Here is a 16,551-nt window from a genome sequence, read left to right as displayed (position 1 = left end):
GAAACAAAGAAACCTACAGCACAGGAACAGGCCCTTCGGCCCTCCAAGCCTGCGCCGATCAAGATCCTCTGTCTAACCTGTCATCTATTTTCTAACGGTCTGTGTCCATTTGCTCCCTGCCCATCCACGTACCTGTCCAAATATATCTTAAAAGACGCTAACGTGTCTGCGTCTACCACCTCCGCTGGCAACGCGTTCCAGGCACCCACCACCCTCTGTGTAAAGAACTTTCCACGCATATCTCCCTTAAACTTTCCTCCCTTAAACCAGAAATGATACTATTCACCATAACTGACTGGACAGTATAAATTCCAAGTGCAGTAGAACAAAAGCGCATCATTGGAGGCTTCACTGATGATGAAACATCTGAATGAAAACAAGCCAGCTCAGCGAGCAAGTCAGCAACCTCAGATGGGACTCCAATACACCTCTCATTCCCAGGGAGCGAGACACAAACATTATCCATGCCTGCAGCTTTCCTTTTCCGATCCATGACAGACACACTCAAGAAGAAATGCTCCCCCAACTCCTGCCCTCAACTGACAATTTGTTAAAACAAAAATCTAGAAGCATCACAAGTGAATGTGAAACTGCCAGTCTGTTAGGCCACCCAACAAAAGGGCCTGCTCATGATTTTGCCTCAGTTTGAGTTGGTGAGTGGATAGTTTTAAGAGTTAATTTCTTCATATGTCTGTTTTCAATTTAATTTAGCGATTAAGTAACTTTTGGTTGAGCAGTTATGTTTTACTCCAGCTTTAAAATAGGAGCATAGAAGCTCTGGACAGGTCCAGCTTGTCAATGATCTTGTTAAAACCAGTGTTCAGAACCAAAAAAAGGCTGTAAAAGTTTCTACAGGCACATAAAGAGAACACATTTGGCTAAGGTAAATGGGGGCCCATTACAGAACAGAGTCTGCAGGGCATCTTTCAGAATTAGAGATGCAAGGGATTAGAGAGAATACGGAATTGAAGAAAACATTACTAAAAAGGTTGTGCTGAAGGAATCAGCAGGAGTGATGGTTAGAAGTCCAGAGTGGCAGACCAGGGTCAAAGGACAAAGGCTTACTCCGGCTCTCATTTCTTCTGGTTCTACAGAAGCTCAGTCATCGAGTATGCTGAAAGTGAAGACTAACAGATTTCTAAACACCAGTGACAGAGATATGGGAACAGTTGGGGGGGCGGGTAGGCTTTTCAGTGGATGATAAACCATAAACATACTGAATGGTGCAGCAGGCTCCACGGATGAGCAGGTCTACTCCTGCTGCCGTCTTCCTATGTTTCCACTGCGAAGGAAGTTATTCTGCAATTCTAACATTATAACATGGCTCAAGGAGTTTCACAGGATATGAGCAAACAAAGAATGACACTGAGCCCCACACACAGTAGACATTAGGACAAGCTTTCCATCAGGGAGAAACTCAGGATCTTAGAGGGATGCTGTAGGGGTGGGCGGGGGGCGTGGAGGGTGGAGAAGAGCAGTATAACAGATTTCACACACAATCCTAGGAAAGGATTCTACAGCTGAGGACTGAAATGGCTTTCAATTTCCATCACTCCACCAGCTGGCAGAACTGGAGGCAATACTCCCTCAAAAGGCAGTGTGTACAGAATCATTTAACATTAAGGTAGAGGTAGATGGATTCTGGATTACCAAGGGGACAAAAGATTAGGTTGAATGGCCTACTTTTGTACATTGTTTGTACATAATACTTACAACTCGTTATTAAAAATTCATCAAACGATTTGATGCCCTGTGTGGCCTTTTCCTTAGCGTCCTGGTTTGCTGGTGGACCCTAATCACAAGAAAGAGTGAGAGAGTATTAACAGAAATTTTAAACATTGACTTAAAGAAGACCAGGTGTAATTTGCCATTTGATGGGAATGAAGCAGGAGCATGCTAAACCTCAAACATCACCAAGTTCTGATAACAACTGTTTGATGTCCATGTCAGAGAACACTGAGTCAAACAGGTGTCATGAGTCAAATAGTCCTGATGGGATCAGGTTCTGGGGACAGTTTCTCTTCTCTGATGTTAAAGGTCAAATATTTAAGTTTTAAGAACACAACAAAATGTATGTAGGCCACTTAGTCCCTCAAATCTACTCCAAAATGTAATTAGATCGTGGCTGATCTTCTACATCAAACCTCATCTACCCTCCTACAGGCAGGACTTTCAGTTTGCACATTCCAACAATCTACCAAAGCAGTGGAAGGGCTGCTTCACCCTTTCTTAAAAGGAAGTTAAAGTTGTTAAACTTTGGATGTCAGCTGCGAGGGAATCGGCACATGTTCTCTTCACACCAGGTGGGAGAGACAACAGATCTGTTACTGACACAGGTAAATCCTTTACAGGATAAATTGTCAAACTCAAAAATACTCACAAGGCTAGTGACTTTATCCTTGAAATATGGTTTCAGGAAGTGCCCCAGGTACAAAGTGGGAGATGGGTTCTTCGTTGACTTTGTTTTCTCCAACCCATGTCTAGCCAGGTCAGACATGATTTCAGACTGCAGGAGAGAAGATGCCACCTTGTGGTCACTATCAGAGCAGAGGCATCACCTGAACTATCACCAAACTTCACAAAGAATTTAAAAAGTATGCAACGATAGGCCCAGCAACATCAGGCCAAGCAATTTAACCTCAGTGGTAGAAAAAGTTTTTCAAAACAATAACCCAAGACAAAATTAACACTCACTTGGATAAACACGGATTAATTCAGGAGAGCCATCATGGCTTTAAGAGCAAATTGTGTTTAACTGATTTCTGAAAAAGAGACTAAAGGTGATGTGGTTCTGTGACATACATGGACTTCCAAAAAAGGAATCTGCCAAAGTGCCCCACAGCATTTATTGCAGAGAAGTGATTTACTTAGGTAGGAAGAATGAGAGAGACAACATAAAAAATACAATTCTGAAGGGATGTAGACAAGAGAGGGGCCTGGGTGATCCACGTGGAAGTGGCAGGACAGCTTCAGAAAGTGACTCACAGGACATTCGGGATCCCAGATCTTACATGTATAGTAATAAAGCACAAAATCAAGGAAATTACAGCTAATATTTTTCAACCACTGCTTCAGTCCCAATGAGAAAATGTATTCTAATTCTGGACATTAAATGTTAGGAAGCATGCAAAGGCTTTAGAAATGATGTGGAAAGGGAGTGGTTCTAGAGACCTCAGATATATCGATAGATTGGACAAGCTGGGACTGCTTGAGAAATGGAGCTGGAGAGGTGATCTGACAGAGATGGTGAAAATGGGGGATTGGGACAGTGTTCATAAAAAAAGCAGTCCGCCAGGGGTTAAAAGGTAAAGAACGAGAAGGCAGTAATTCAAGGTAATTGGTAAAAGTACAGGCAAAGTGACCAGATGAAAAATCTGCAGCCAAGAGGTTAGGGCCTGGAATATACTGAGAATGTGTTAGAGTAGGTTTGAATTGTAACTTTCAAAAGGGAATTATCTGACTCAGGGAAAAAGGTGCAAAAGTGAGCACGGTGAGTTACTCCTTCGGGGAACTGTATGCGCACAGTGGACTGATGGACCGCTCCCCGCACCCTGGGCATGTAACCACTCCCACTGGTCTTTGCTGACAAACAGTGTCACTGGAACAGAATGAAAACTCAGGTCAAGAATTGGAGGATTATTTGCATTTTTGAGTATTGATGGTGAAGTGCTGAACTAATCAGAGCATTAATAAATTAGATCGGAAGAAACTAGTTCTTCATTGGAGTTGCAAAAAAAAATATAAACAGAAAACAGGGGACGAAAGGAAGGCAGATTAGGGGGATGTCACGAAGCATTTCCGCTCACAAAGGGGAACAGAAATCAGAATCACTCCCTAAAACAAACAGATGAAACTGAAGATCTCACTCTCATTAAACGGTGGAGGCTGAACAGTGATGAAAAACTGAAAAAGACTCAGCTCCAGGATCCATTCAGCCAGAATGTGGGTAAATCAGGCAAAGCGATGAAGGACTGTGAACATCAACTGCCCCCATTTCAGTTTCTCCAGTAGTAGTAGTAGGTGTAGGTGCAGGCAGCTTGAAGGCAGGCATGTCCTGCTGATGGTTTGCTTGCAGAGTTAGGAAACCACTGGCAGCTCCATCATATAAAAGTGGCTGGAGAAACACGCAAGTCCCACTATCCAAAGTCTCCTTTCCTTATCTTCTCTAATCACCCAGATCCCGAAAACAAAATATAAAATGTGGACACTGACCTGTTGCTCCTTATTATGGGAGACCAGCAACTCAAGATCCTGCAGCTTCTCCACAATCACTTCCTGGTAAACCAGGTTCATCTGCAGGCAGGTCTCAGGGTCCTCGGGAAGCTCATCCCCCTCATCATCCACACCACTATCTGGGAGCTGAGGCACCATGTCTCTGGCAAAAGCCTGCTCCTGAACACAAACCAGATGTTACTCCCTACATCTTCTCTCGCTGATCTAAATGTTCTTGTAACAAAGGATAGGAAAGCACCGATCGAATTACTGATACAGATACTGTACAGAAATACTGGTAACTTTATGACAGGGATCAGTACTTAACAGGGAAGACAGGGACAAAAAGGCGTTTGTATTTATGAAGATTTCATGATTGTAAGTTCTCTCAAACACTTTTTCCAGTCAATGATGTTTTTGAAATTCACTGCATCCCTGGACACTACGGGCAATTTAACACGGCCATTCCACCTAACCTGTGTATCTTTAGACTGTGGGAGGAAACCAGAGCATCCCCAGGAAACTCATGTAGACACAAGGAGAATGTGCAAACCCCACACAGACAGTCGCCCGAGGCTGGAATCAAACCCGGGACCCTAGTGCCCTGAGGCAGCAGGGCTAACTACCGTGCCACCCACGAAATACAACAAACGTAGGGAACAAAATGTAGGTTTTGCGCTGTATCCATGACACAATCTCATCTAAAGGAGTTCTCTTGAAACACTGCCTTACAAACGCCCACATCTATAAGGTTTGCAACTAGAATTTAATAGATGGCCCCAGAGTACAGAAGCCTGGCAGTTGCTCTGAGCCAGCCAGACCCTGTAAAAGCTGCAGCAGGACACTGTAAAGAGGTATGGTTGAGAAGCTCAGCAATAAAAAGAATTCTTACCAAAGAAATACATTCGCCTTCATCATCTTGCTCACCATCACTCTCTAGCAAAAAGCAAAGGGAGATTGTTATTCAGTAACAGCTGCAAGCCAGAATGGAAAGGAAGGCAGAATGAAACTAAATATATTACGAGGTAACTGCATGATCCTAAACACAATGAACTCTGGTATTCAAGAAAATTCACCATCACACTATCAATATACTTAATGTGCAAGCGACAACTTCCAAGTTTGCAGATGACATTAAACTTGGATGACTTGCAAACTTAGAAGGACAATGTAGAACTTCGAAAAGATATTTTCAAGTTGGAGAGTGGGCAGACCAAGGGATGCTAGCATTAACAAGGCCTTCAACAAGTTTTCGCATGGTAGACTGGTTAGCAAGGTTAGATGACATGGGATACACAAAACACCAGCCAACTGGATCCAAAATTGGCTTGAAGGTAGGACAAAAAATTTGGTAGAGGGCTGTTGGTCAGACTGCAGGCCTGTGGCCATCAGTGTGCAGCAAGGATTCGTGCTGGGTCCATGGTTGTCTGTCATTTATATAAATAATGTGATGAGAATATAGGAAGCATGGGTTCATAGGTTTGTGGATGACACTAAAATTGATGGTTCAGTGGATAACAGAGAAGATTATCTAAGGACACAACAGAATCTTGATCAACTGGGTCAGTGGGCTGAGCAATGGCAGATGGACCATAATTTAGATAAACGTGAAGTGTTGCATTTTGGCAAGACAAACGAGGGCAGGACCTGTACAGTTAATGACAAGGCCCTGGGGTACAGGCACATAATTCCTTAAAAGTGGTGTCACAGGTAGGCAGGGTGGTGAAGAAGTCATTTGGCACACATGCCTTTATTGCTCAGAACACTGAGCACAGGATTTGGGATGTCATGCTACTCTGCACAGGGCATCAGTAAGGCCACATGTGGTGTACTGCGTCACCCTGCTATAGAGAGGATATTATTAAACTAGAAAGGTTGCACAAAATATTTACAAAGATGTTACTCAGACTGGAAGGTTCGAGTTAGAGGGAGAGGCTGGATAGTGACTTTTTCCCCCGGGGTATCAGAGGTTGAGAGGCAGCCTTACAGAGGCTTAGGAAATCATGAGGGGCATAGATAAGATGAATAGCCAAGGTCTTTTCGCTAGGGTAGGAGAGTCCAAAACCATAGGTTTATGATGAGAAGAAAAAGATTTAAAAGGGATCTGAGGGGCAACGTTGTCCACTCGGAGGGCGGAGCATATATGGAACGAGCAGTCAGAGGAAGTGGCAGAGGCAAATATAATTACATCATCTGAGATATTTGGACAGGTACATGAAAAAGAAAGGTACAGGCAGATGTGGGCCTAATGCAGGTAAATGGAACTAGTTCCGTTTAGGAAACCAGGTTAGCTTGGACGAGTTGAGCTAAAGGGTCTGTTTCATAAGTGTGATGCACTTTGATCAGAAAACTTTGGAAGGTAATATAAGACAGGGAACATCATTCTAAAGGAAGGTGCAGGAGCAGTAGGTGGTGGGTGCATGTGTCATTGAAAGCGGCAGGGACCGTTGGAGAAAGCAATAAATAAAGTGCAGTGTTCTCAGCTTTCTCATTCAGTACAAGGCACAAGATATAGGCGGTGATTTTGAATTTGTAAAAAAACCATGTTAGATTTCAGCTGCAGTATTGTGCACAATTATGGGCACCATATTATGAATACATTGGACAGTCTGCAGAAACAACTTTTAAAAGAAATTCCAGTTTTGAGAACGCAGGAACAGTGTAGGCCATTCAGCCCCTCAAGCCTGTTTTGCCATTCAATGAGATTGTGGCTGATCAGTGGTGTAACTTCATATACCCGCTTTTCCTCCATATCCCTTATATTTTCTTAATAAATATTTAAGCTATCCTCAAATTTTAAATTTACAACTGATCCATCATCCAATGTGGAACTACCACCTTTTAGTTTGTAGAAGTGCTTCCTAATGTCTCCCCCTGTCCTCCTCTATAGACTATGTACCCTAGCTCTAGAATCTCCAAGCAGCGCAAATAGTTTTTTTTCATCGACCCTGTCTTTTCCTGTTAATGTTTTAATCATATCACCCCATAACCTTTAAATTCCCAAGAAAACATCTAATTTGTATAATCATTCCTCAAGTCCAGTTATCATTCTTGTAAAACATAGTTATGAGGATTGATTGAGGAAACTTTTAGTTTGATTTATTGTCTGTCTGTGCAAGAGACAGTGAAAAGTGTTGTTCTGCGAGCTCTACAGGCAGATTGTACAAAGTGCACCAAGGTGGCAGAACAGAGGCACAGAGAGAGGTCAACATTAACATTTGAGCAGAACATTCAAAAGTCTGATAACAGCTTCTTCCCTGCTGTTCTTACATATATTCACTATATATATTCTGCCCAATGGAACAGGCTATAGCTGAATGGCAGGCATTTTTGGTTATGCTGATTGCTTTCCTGAAGCAGCGGGAAGTATGGTGGAGCTAACGGATGGAAGGATGGTTTGCGTGACGGATAGGGCTGTGTTCATGACTCTTCTCTATTGAGCGAAAGCAGATGACAGGAGATTGGATTGAGATTTACAAAATCATGAGGGAGCTGATTAACGCCATCACGGTGAAGCTCCTTCTGCTTGTAAAAGAAACAAGATGGCATAGATTTAAGGTGATGGATAAACAAAGCAATGGCAAAGGGAGGAAAAAATATTTTCACACTGAATAGGTGAGGTATGGATTACACTGCCCAGAAAGGTGGAGGAACGTTCAACTGAGACATTCAAGAGGGTACTGCATTGTTTTTGAATAGTAATGGTGCGAAGGGATATAGAGAAAAGGCAAGAGATTGGCAATGGATAGCAGAGCTAATATGAATATAATAGGCTAAACAGTCTCCTTCCGTACCATATAGATTCTGACAGTCATACAGCATGGAAACAGACCGTTCAGTCCAACCTGTCCGTGCCGACCATAATCCTAAACTAAACTAGTCCCACTTGCCTGCACTTGGCCCATATCCATCCAAATTTTTTTAATCCCTTTAACTGGCTAAATGTCTTTTAAACATTCTAACGGTACCCACATCCATGGTTTCCTCTGGAAGCTCATTCCACAGATGAACCACCCTCCGCGTTAAAAAAAAAAGTTCCTAAGTCTTTTTATTAAAATCTTTCTCATTTCATTTTACAATAATGCCCCCTAGTCTTGAAATTCCCCACCCTATGGAAAAGGTACCTGCCATTCACCTTACCTATATGATGATTTTATAAACTTCTATAAAGGTCGCCCCTTAACCTCCTATGCTCCCAGCCTATCCAGCCTCTCCTTATAGCTCAGGCCTTCCATTCCCAGCAACATCCTGGTAAATCTCTTCTGAACCCTCTCCAGCTTAATAATATCCTTCCTATAAGAGGACCAGAATTCTACATAGTAATCCAGAAAAGGCCTCACCAACACTTGTACAATCTCAATATAACACGTTTAATGTGACCACAAATCAGTAAAACATGGCATAAACCTGTCTCACTGTATATCTTACTGCAGTTATCCCAGGTATTTTGGCTCAGAGAGAAGATTAAAAGTTCATCTCCTGGTCAGAGACAACCAAACGTTTGTCAATACCAGGTCAGTGTATTCCAACTCATCACAGCCTTTAATCTTCAATCAAATTACATTACAATTCAAAATGTCAAAATTGGATCTCCTCTTTGGTCCAATATAACAGTAACTGCTCCAAACACTGAGGACTGATGCAGTATGGATTTAGGAACAAGGTAAAGCTGGTCCTATACTAATTCCACAAATGGCTCAGCACAAACACACAACCAACCCCCTCAACCATTACTGGGCTCCCCACCCTCTACTCTCCCAACTCAGACACGCTCCCGGTCTCTAACTGACCCAAAAGGGCACTAATACCTTCCGGTCAACACCACTGCCCCACAAACAGCCTCAACCACCCAACCCTCACAGCAAGCGTCCCCCACTGCCAAACCTCCTCCACCGGGCCCTACACCACCCCCCCTCCTCCTCCTCCTCTGCCAAACCTCCTCCACCGGGCCCTACACCACCCCCCCTCCTCCTCCTCCTCTGCCAAACCTCCTCCACCGGGCCCTACACCACCCCCCCTCCTCCTCCTCCTCTGCCAAACCTCCTCCACCGGGCCCTACACCACCCCCCCTCCTCCTCCTCCTCCTCTGCCAAACCTCCTCCACCGGGCCCTACACCACCCCCCCTCCTCCTCCTCCTCCTCTGCCAAACCTCCTCCACCGGGCCCTACACCACCCCCCCTCCTCCTCCTCCTCCTCTGCCAAACCTCCTCCACCGGGCCCTACACCACCCCCCCTCCTCCTCTGCCAAACCTCCTCCACCGGGCCCTACACCACCCCCCCTCCTCCTCCTCCTCTGCCAAACCTCCTCCACCGGGCCCTACACCACCCAGCGGCAGTGCCCCTCTTCCCCAACTCACCACATCGCCCACCACAAAAACAACCACACATTCCCCCTACACCCACATCCCCCACCGGGGCCGTCCCGCTACACCCCGCCCCACAGCAGCAGGAAGAGCAGCAGCGCCCCGGATCCCCCGCCAGGCCGCACTGACCGCTCCCGGTGCCGCCGCACAGCTCGCTCCCCGCTGCCACCCCCAGGCGCTGCTCCAGCTCCAGGATCTCCCGGCGGATCCGCTCTCTCTCCGCCTGCAGCGGGTCGCTGGGGCCGGCAGCATCGAGCCGCGACGACCCTGCGGTGAGGGGCCCAAGACCGAGGCCTGGGCCCGGGCCACTGCCGCTCAACGCAGCAGGTCCGTCCGCCATCTTGTGGTCACCCGGGTAACGGCCGCTTCCAGTTCCGGGTTAAGCCCCCCACTTCTCGCGGAACAACTACCGGGGCACTATCAGCTCTTCCTGTCCCTGGAGTGTAGAGTAAGCTTTACGCTGTATACAAACCCCGTGCTCGCCCTGGGAGTGAAACCAGTGTAAAGGGAACTTTACCCTCTATCTAACCCCATACTGCCCCTAGCAGTGTTTAATGGGGGACAGTGTGAGGGAGCTTTACACTGTACAGAAACCCCGTGCTGTCCCTGCCTGTGTTTCATGGCGACCAGTGTAGAGGGAGCTTTACTGTGTATCTAACCCTGTGCAGAGGGAGCTTTACTCTGTATCTAACCCTGTGTAGAGGGAGCTTTACTCTGTATCTCACCCTGTGCTGTCCCTGCCTGTGTTTCATGGCGACCAGTGTAGAGGGAGCTTTACTCTGTATCTAACCCTGTGTAGAGGGAGCTTTACTCTGTATCTAACCCTGTGTAGAGGGAGCTTTACTCTGTATCTCACCCTGTGCTGTCCCTGCCTGTGTTTCATGGCGACCAGTGTAGAGGGAGCTTTACTCTGTATCTCACCCTGTGCTGTCCCTGCCTGTGTTTCATGGCGACCAGTGTAGAGGGAGCTTTACTCTGTATCTAACCCTGTGCAGAGAGAGCTTTACTCTGTATCTCACCCTGTGCTGTCCCTGTGTGTGTTTGATGGGGGCCAGTGTAGAGGGAGCTTTACCCTGTATCTAACCCTGTGCTGTCCCTGCCTGTGTTTCATGGTGACCTGTGTAGAGGGAGCTTTACTGTGTATCTAACCCTGTGCAGAGGGAGCTTTACTCTGTATCTAACCCTGTGTAGAGGGAGCTTTACTCTGTATCTCACCCTGTGCTGTCCCTGTGTGTGTTTCATGGGGACCAGTGTAGAGGGAGCTTTACTCTGTATCTCACCCTGTGCTGTCCCTGTGTGTGTTTCATGGGGACCAGTGTAGAGGGAGCTTTACTCTGTAACTATGGAGTCATCCAGCATGCAAAGAGATCTCTTCAGTGCAGTTTGTCCAAGCCGATCAGGTTCCCTGAACTATCGCTTTCCTATTCACGTCCCTGTCGTTCGAATGTTGTATTTATCGCAGACAATGCTGCCGCGCCTTCATCTAACTTCTTGGTCACTGCAAGAAAAGTTTGATCAAATATGTGAGACATGATTTCCCGCAGGAAGCTGTGTCGGCTGCCCCTAATCCAGGCTTGTCTTCTCTAACGCCTGTAAATCCTATCTCTCAGAACCGCTAACTTACCCACCAATACATCAGGCTCTGCAGTTCCCTGGCTGTTCCTTGCTTGCAGCTGTTCTTGAACAATGGTAAATCATTAACTAGCCTCACTCGTGGCTATCAATCAGACAAATATCTCTGCAAGAGGCCGCCCACACACACCTCCAGATTCCTGCCACGTTGCGGGACACACCTGATCAGGTTCCGGGGATTCATCTGAGAATAACAAGGTGTAGAGCTGGACGAACACAGCAGAGGGGTCCAGACCCGAAACGTCAGCCTTCCTGCTCCTCTGATGCTGCTTGGCCTGCTGTATTCATCCAGCTCCACACCTTGAAATCTCAGATTCTCCAGCATCGGCAGTTCCTACTATCTCCAGGCATTCATCTGCCTTTTTGTGCATTTTAAAACCTCTAGCAACTCCTCTTCAGCAATGGGGTCTCTTCAAGATGTCAACATTTATTTCCTCAATTTTTCTAGCTTCCATGTCTTTCTCTGTGGTAAATTCCAATGCAAAACATTTGATTTGTATCTCATCCATCTCCTGTGATCCCACATATAGACAGTTTTGTTGATCTGTACTGGGCCCTGTTCTCTGCTTTTAGTAAAAACATGAAAGAACCGCGGATGCTGAAAAATCAGGAACAAAAACAAAGTTGCTGGAAAAGCTCAGCAGGTTTGGCAGCATCTGTGAAGGAAAATCAGAGTTAACGTTTCGGGTCCGGTGACCTTTAGAACCGATAGTGGCTGGGAAAACATCAGTTTATGTGCAAAATGAAAGAGAGGGGAATGGGGTGTAAAAGATAGGATAGAACCCAGAACAGTACAGGTGCTTCGGCCAACAATGTTGTGCCACCTTTTACTCTAAACCTAAGGTCTATCTAAGAGAGAAGAGCAGTTGGACAGACAAAGAGTTGATAATGATCAGGCTGGGAGGGTGAGTGGTTGTTAATGGGGACGATTAGTGACTAATAACAGGTAGGGTGTAATGGCAGGCCTATGTGGTACAGCTGGATGAACACATCAGGCCAAGCAGCACCAGAGGAGCAGGAAAGCTGATGTTTCGGGCCTAGACCCTGCTGGGACATGGGAGAGTTTAGGCCCTAAAATTATTGAACTCCTCATTGAGTCCAGAGGTCCGCAGGGTCCCAAAGTGGAAAATGAGGTGTTGTTCTTCCAGTTTGCACTGAGCTTCGCTGGAACAGTGCAGCAAGCCAGAGATAGACATGTTGGTCAAGGAGCTGGGTGATGCTTTAAAGTGGCAGGTAATGGGTAATTCAGGGTCTCTGTCCTGCTACTTTGTTACCACATTGCCTGCCATTACACCCTACCTATTATGAGTCACTAATATTCCCCATTAACAACCATTCACCCTCCCAGCCTGATCATTATCAACTCTTTGTCTGTTCAACTGCGCTTCTCTCTCTTTAGGCTCTATCCTATTGTTTACGCCCTATCCCACCCCTCCCCTTTTTACTGCATATAAACTGAAGTTTTCCCAGCCATTAGTTCTGAGTAAGGGTTGCCGGACTTGAACATTAACTCTGTTTACTCCTTCACATATGCTGCCAAACCTGCTGAGCTTTTCCAGCAACTTTGTTTTTATTCCTGATTTACAGCGTCGGCAGTTCTTCTGGTTTTTAGTTTAAGATAAGACTTTGACTCTTTAGAATATTCTGAAGAAGGGTCATTGGACTTGAAACATTAACACTGTTTTTTCTCCATGGATACTGCTAGATCTGTTGAGTTTCTCCAGCATTTTCTGTTTTTGCTTCAGATCTTCAGCACCTGTGGTTCTTTGTTTCATTTGAGGTTGAGATGGGTTTGGGTTTGGAGATGATCTGAATTTCGAGATATCGCTGCATCAGTAACTATAGGGACTGTCACCACACCAATAAGGCTTGAATTCTGACAGTGCGGCACTCCCTCAGCACTGACCCCCCTGACAGTGCCCGCTCCCTCAGCACTGACCCTCTGACAGTGCCCACTCCCTCAGCACTGACCCTCCGACAGTGCCCGCGCCCTCAGCACTGACCCCCCTGACAGTGCCCGCTCCCTCAGCACTGACCCTCCGACAGTGCCTGCGCCCTCAGCACTGACCCTCCGACAGTGCCCGCGCCCTCAGCACTGACCCTCCGACAGCGCCCGCGCCCTCAGCACTGACCCTCCGACAGTGCCCGCGCCCTCAGCACTGACCCCCCTGACAGTGCCCACTCCCTCACACTGACCCTCTGACAGTGCCCACTCCCTCAGCACTGACCCTCCGACAGTGCCCGCGCCCTCAGCACTGACCCCCCTGACAGTGCCCGCTCCCTCAGCACTGACCCTCCGACAGTGCCTGCGCCCTCAGCACTGACCCTCCGACAGTGCCCGCGCCCTCAGCACTGACCCTCCGACAGTGCCCGCGCCCTCAGCACTGACCCTCCGACAGTGCCCGCGCCCTCAGCACTGACCCTCCGACTGTGTGTCTGTCACTTTGTACTATGACTGTGCCGTGAAGCTGAGTGTTGGAAATAAAATTTAAGAGTTATAAAAGTTTACAGCATGGAAACTGACCCTTCAGCCTAATGTACCCATCCCGCCCAGTTTTCACAATTAATCTAGTCCAATTTGCCTGCATTTGATCCATAGCCCTCCATACCTATCCTACCCAAGGACCTATCCAAATATCTCTTACATGATGAAAATGTATTTACCTCCACCGACGCCTCTGGCAGCCCGTTCCAGACACATCATTCTCTGTGTGAAAATAATTTCCCCTCTGGGCCCTTTTGTATCTCTCCCCTTTGACCTTTACAGTCCCCTACCACAGAGCGCTGTACGCTATTGATCATATAGATACCTCTGGTGATATTATAGAACTCTATAGGGTCACCCCTCAGTCTCGTACGCTCCAGGGAAAATAGTTCCAGCCTATCCAACCTCTTTGTGTAACTCAAACCTTCCGAGTGCAGGTAGTATCCTGGTAAATGTTTTTATGCACTCTTTCTACATTAATAATATCGTTTTTATAGTAAAACAATCAAAACCAAATGTGGCCACAACAACGTCTTGTAAAACAGAAACTAGACGTCCCAACTCCTGCACTCAATGACAACAAGCGTGCCAAAGCACCTCTTTCACCATCCTGTCTACCCGTGACTCCACTTTCACAGAGCTATGAACCTGCCCCCCCGAGCTCTCTGTTCTCGAAGACTCCCCAGGGCCCTACCACTGACTACATGTCCTGCGCTGGTGTGACCTGCCAAAATGCGACTTGTGTTTGTCTAAATTACACTCCATCTGTGAGCTTCTGACTCAACTGGGAACGTTCACTGAACTTGGCGAGAAGGGATGGTTGACAAAAGGAAACTGAGTTTCCGTGAGGAAATGCTAGTGGAATGGAATCCACTGAAATATCGAGCTTGAGTACAGGCAGCATTGGGACAGACTGAGAAACATGAAATCCAAATCCCGACAGCTCTTTTATTTAAATGAAGTTCAAGTTAATTGCATTATTTGAGTACATTAGACAAATTTTTAACTTAATATCTCAATACATTTTAAAAATATAATTTATATTAAACTAGTTGAATGAAGTATAGTTCATTGTAAACCCATATTATTCTTTTCATAATGTTGCAATTTTGTAAGGCAATGATTTTAAGCATTTATTAATAATCTTCGTTCATCAGAAAAATGCTGACATTTGAAGGGTGGAATGATGCACAGTCTCAGAATGTATCCCCTTCAAAAGGGACAACAAAGAGGTGTTATATTTGAGGTTTTCCAGATGATTCAAGGATTTAACAGCGCCAATGGAGAAAAACTATTTCCTCTGATGGGAATAATCTCAAAGGAGGCACAGCATGTTACAATCTGAGGTGATCCTTTGAGGTGATATCAGGAAACACATCCTCATGCAAAGGGAAGTGGAAATCTGGAACTCTCTCCTCTTATTGCAGATCAATCGGACCTTTCAAAACTCAGCCTGCTTCATTTTCGGTAGGTACAGATTTGGTGGAACAGAGGTAAAATGGAGTTAAGATGCAGGTTAGCTTGGGTCTAATTGACTGATGTAATTGTCCCAAGGGGCTAAGTATCCTCCTTGTAGGTGTCTGATACCCCACACCCTCTCCTCTTCCCAAGGTAGGCAACTGGATCGTCAGCAGGACCAGGAAGGACCACCAGCTGGAGACTCCCAGCTCCACTGTACCACCTCCGGTCTGTAGCTGAGGACAAGTCTTTGGAACTGCTCCGGTTGGGGTCAGCTGATCAAACTAAGATCAAAGGTCACGCCTGGTGAGCAGCAGCCAGAGAACCTCATGGAATTCATCAGCATTTGCACTCAGAGCTCTAGAATACTGTTATGGTCTCCATATTTAATGCATGATATTCTTACAAGATTGATCCCTGGGATGAGGGGCTTGTCCCACCATGAGGCTGAAAACATTGGGCTGATCTTGACCGGTGTTTGGTAGGACAAGAGGTGATCTCAAGAGAACATGCAAGATACTGAAGGGGCTTGAATCAAACAGGAAGTTTTCTCCTGGCTGGGTAATCAGTCTCATTACAGGGGACAATCATTGAGGTTTAAGGCAAACAGAAGCATTTTGCTGGAAAGGGGTTTGTGAATCTTTGGAATTGTCTGCCGCAGTGGAAATGCTTCATTGTTGGACGTATTGAAGGCTGGGTAAAAGAGATTTTCAGTGTCTCAGGGAGTTAAGTGGAGAGGAGAGACATTGCTGAAGGGTCTCCATCAGCAGAAGGAGAAAGTGAAGCTGAGAATCAGCCACAATTGTACCGGGTGCTACTACATGCTGATGGGCTGAATGGCTGCATCTGTTGCCTCTTTCTTGTGATTTGAACACTCTATTAGTTAAATGGAGAACCAGTGTAGAGGGAGCTTTACTCTGTATCTAACTCCGTACTGTCCCTGTCCCTGGCACTGTTTCATGGGGGACAGTGTAGAGAGAGCTTTACTCTGTACATAACCCTGTGCTGCCCCTGTCCCTGGCAGCGTTTCATGGGGGACAGTGTAGAGGGAGCTTTACTCTGTGTTTATTCTAATACTGTTATGTCATCGACAATTCACATCAAAAATACTTCTGCAAACAACCACATTTTTACAGAGAAGAACAACATCAGGCAGGATTCACTCTCGTTAATTTGATTTACTCACTGATATTAGTAGTGCATTTAAAATATGTCCATCATCCTTTCCTCTTCAAACACATGACACGAGGACATGTGATACACTAAAGGCTTGGACAACATCTGGGATTCCATCGAGTGAAAGAGAGCAGTTTGGATCAGAGCCAGAGTACGGTGGTCTGACTGGAAATGTTTCAAAGGCTGCATCAAGCCCCTGCCTGTGGGTCAGCTATGGCTGTTGT

General features: G+C 46.1%; 1 protein-coding gene and 1 non-coding gene across 5 annotated transcripts in view; both read right to left on the bottom strand.

Moving 5' to 3' along the window:
- Nucleotides 1-16,545, bottom strand: part of LOC125465305 (snRNA-activating protein complex subunit 4) — a 51,597-nt gene extending 35,052 nt beyond the window's left edge. For 2 of the 4 annotated variants that reach the window (XM_059638147.1, XM_059638149.1), the window contains exons 1-5: nucleotides 9,706-9,924; nucleotides 5,105-5,148; nucleotides 4,213-4,392; nucleotides 2,381-2,506; nucleotides 1,714-1,792 (exon numbers count right to left, since the gene is read on the bottom strand). In XM_059638147.1, coding sequence (XP_059494130.1) covers nucleotides 1,714-1,792; nucleotides 2,381-2,506; nucleotides 4,213-4,392; nucleotides 5,105-5,148; nucleotides 9,706-9,916 — 640 coding nt within the window. In that variant the 5' untranslated portion in view covers nucleotides 9,917-9,924. Of the gene's footprint in view, nucleotides 1-1,713; nucleotides 1,793-2,380; nucleotides 2,507-4,212; nucleotides 4,393-5,104; nucleotides 5,149-9,705; nucleotides 9,925-16,337 lie in introns of those variants that run through there. The other 2 variants (XM_048558604.2, XM_059638148.1) reach the window with 2 other exon arrangements.
- On the bottom strand, nucleotides 8,661-8,753 carry LOC125459089 (Z30 small nucleolar RNA). The gene has a single exon (XR_007248959.1). It is a non-coding gene; the product is annotated as a Z30 small nucleolar RNA (small nucleolar RNA).
- Nucleotides 16,546-16,551: the final 6 nt, after the last annotated feature.

This window comes from Stegostoma tigrinum, chromosome 29, assembly GCF_030684315.1.
Source record: "Stegostoma tigrinum isolate sSteTig4 chromosome 29, sSteTig4.hap1, whole genome shotgun sequence".
NCBI lineage: Eukaryota > Metazoa > Chordata > Chondrichthyes > Orectolobiformes > Stegostomatidae > Stegostoma > Stegostoma tigrinum.
The sequence above is the reverse complement of the archived record's forward strand: the minus strand, read 5'-3'. Positions and strand labels throughout refer to the sequence as shown.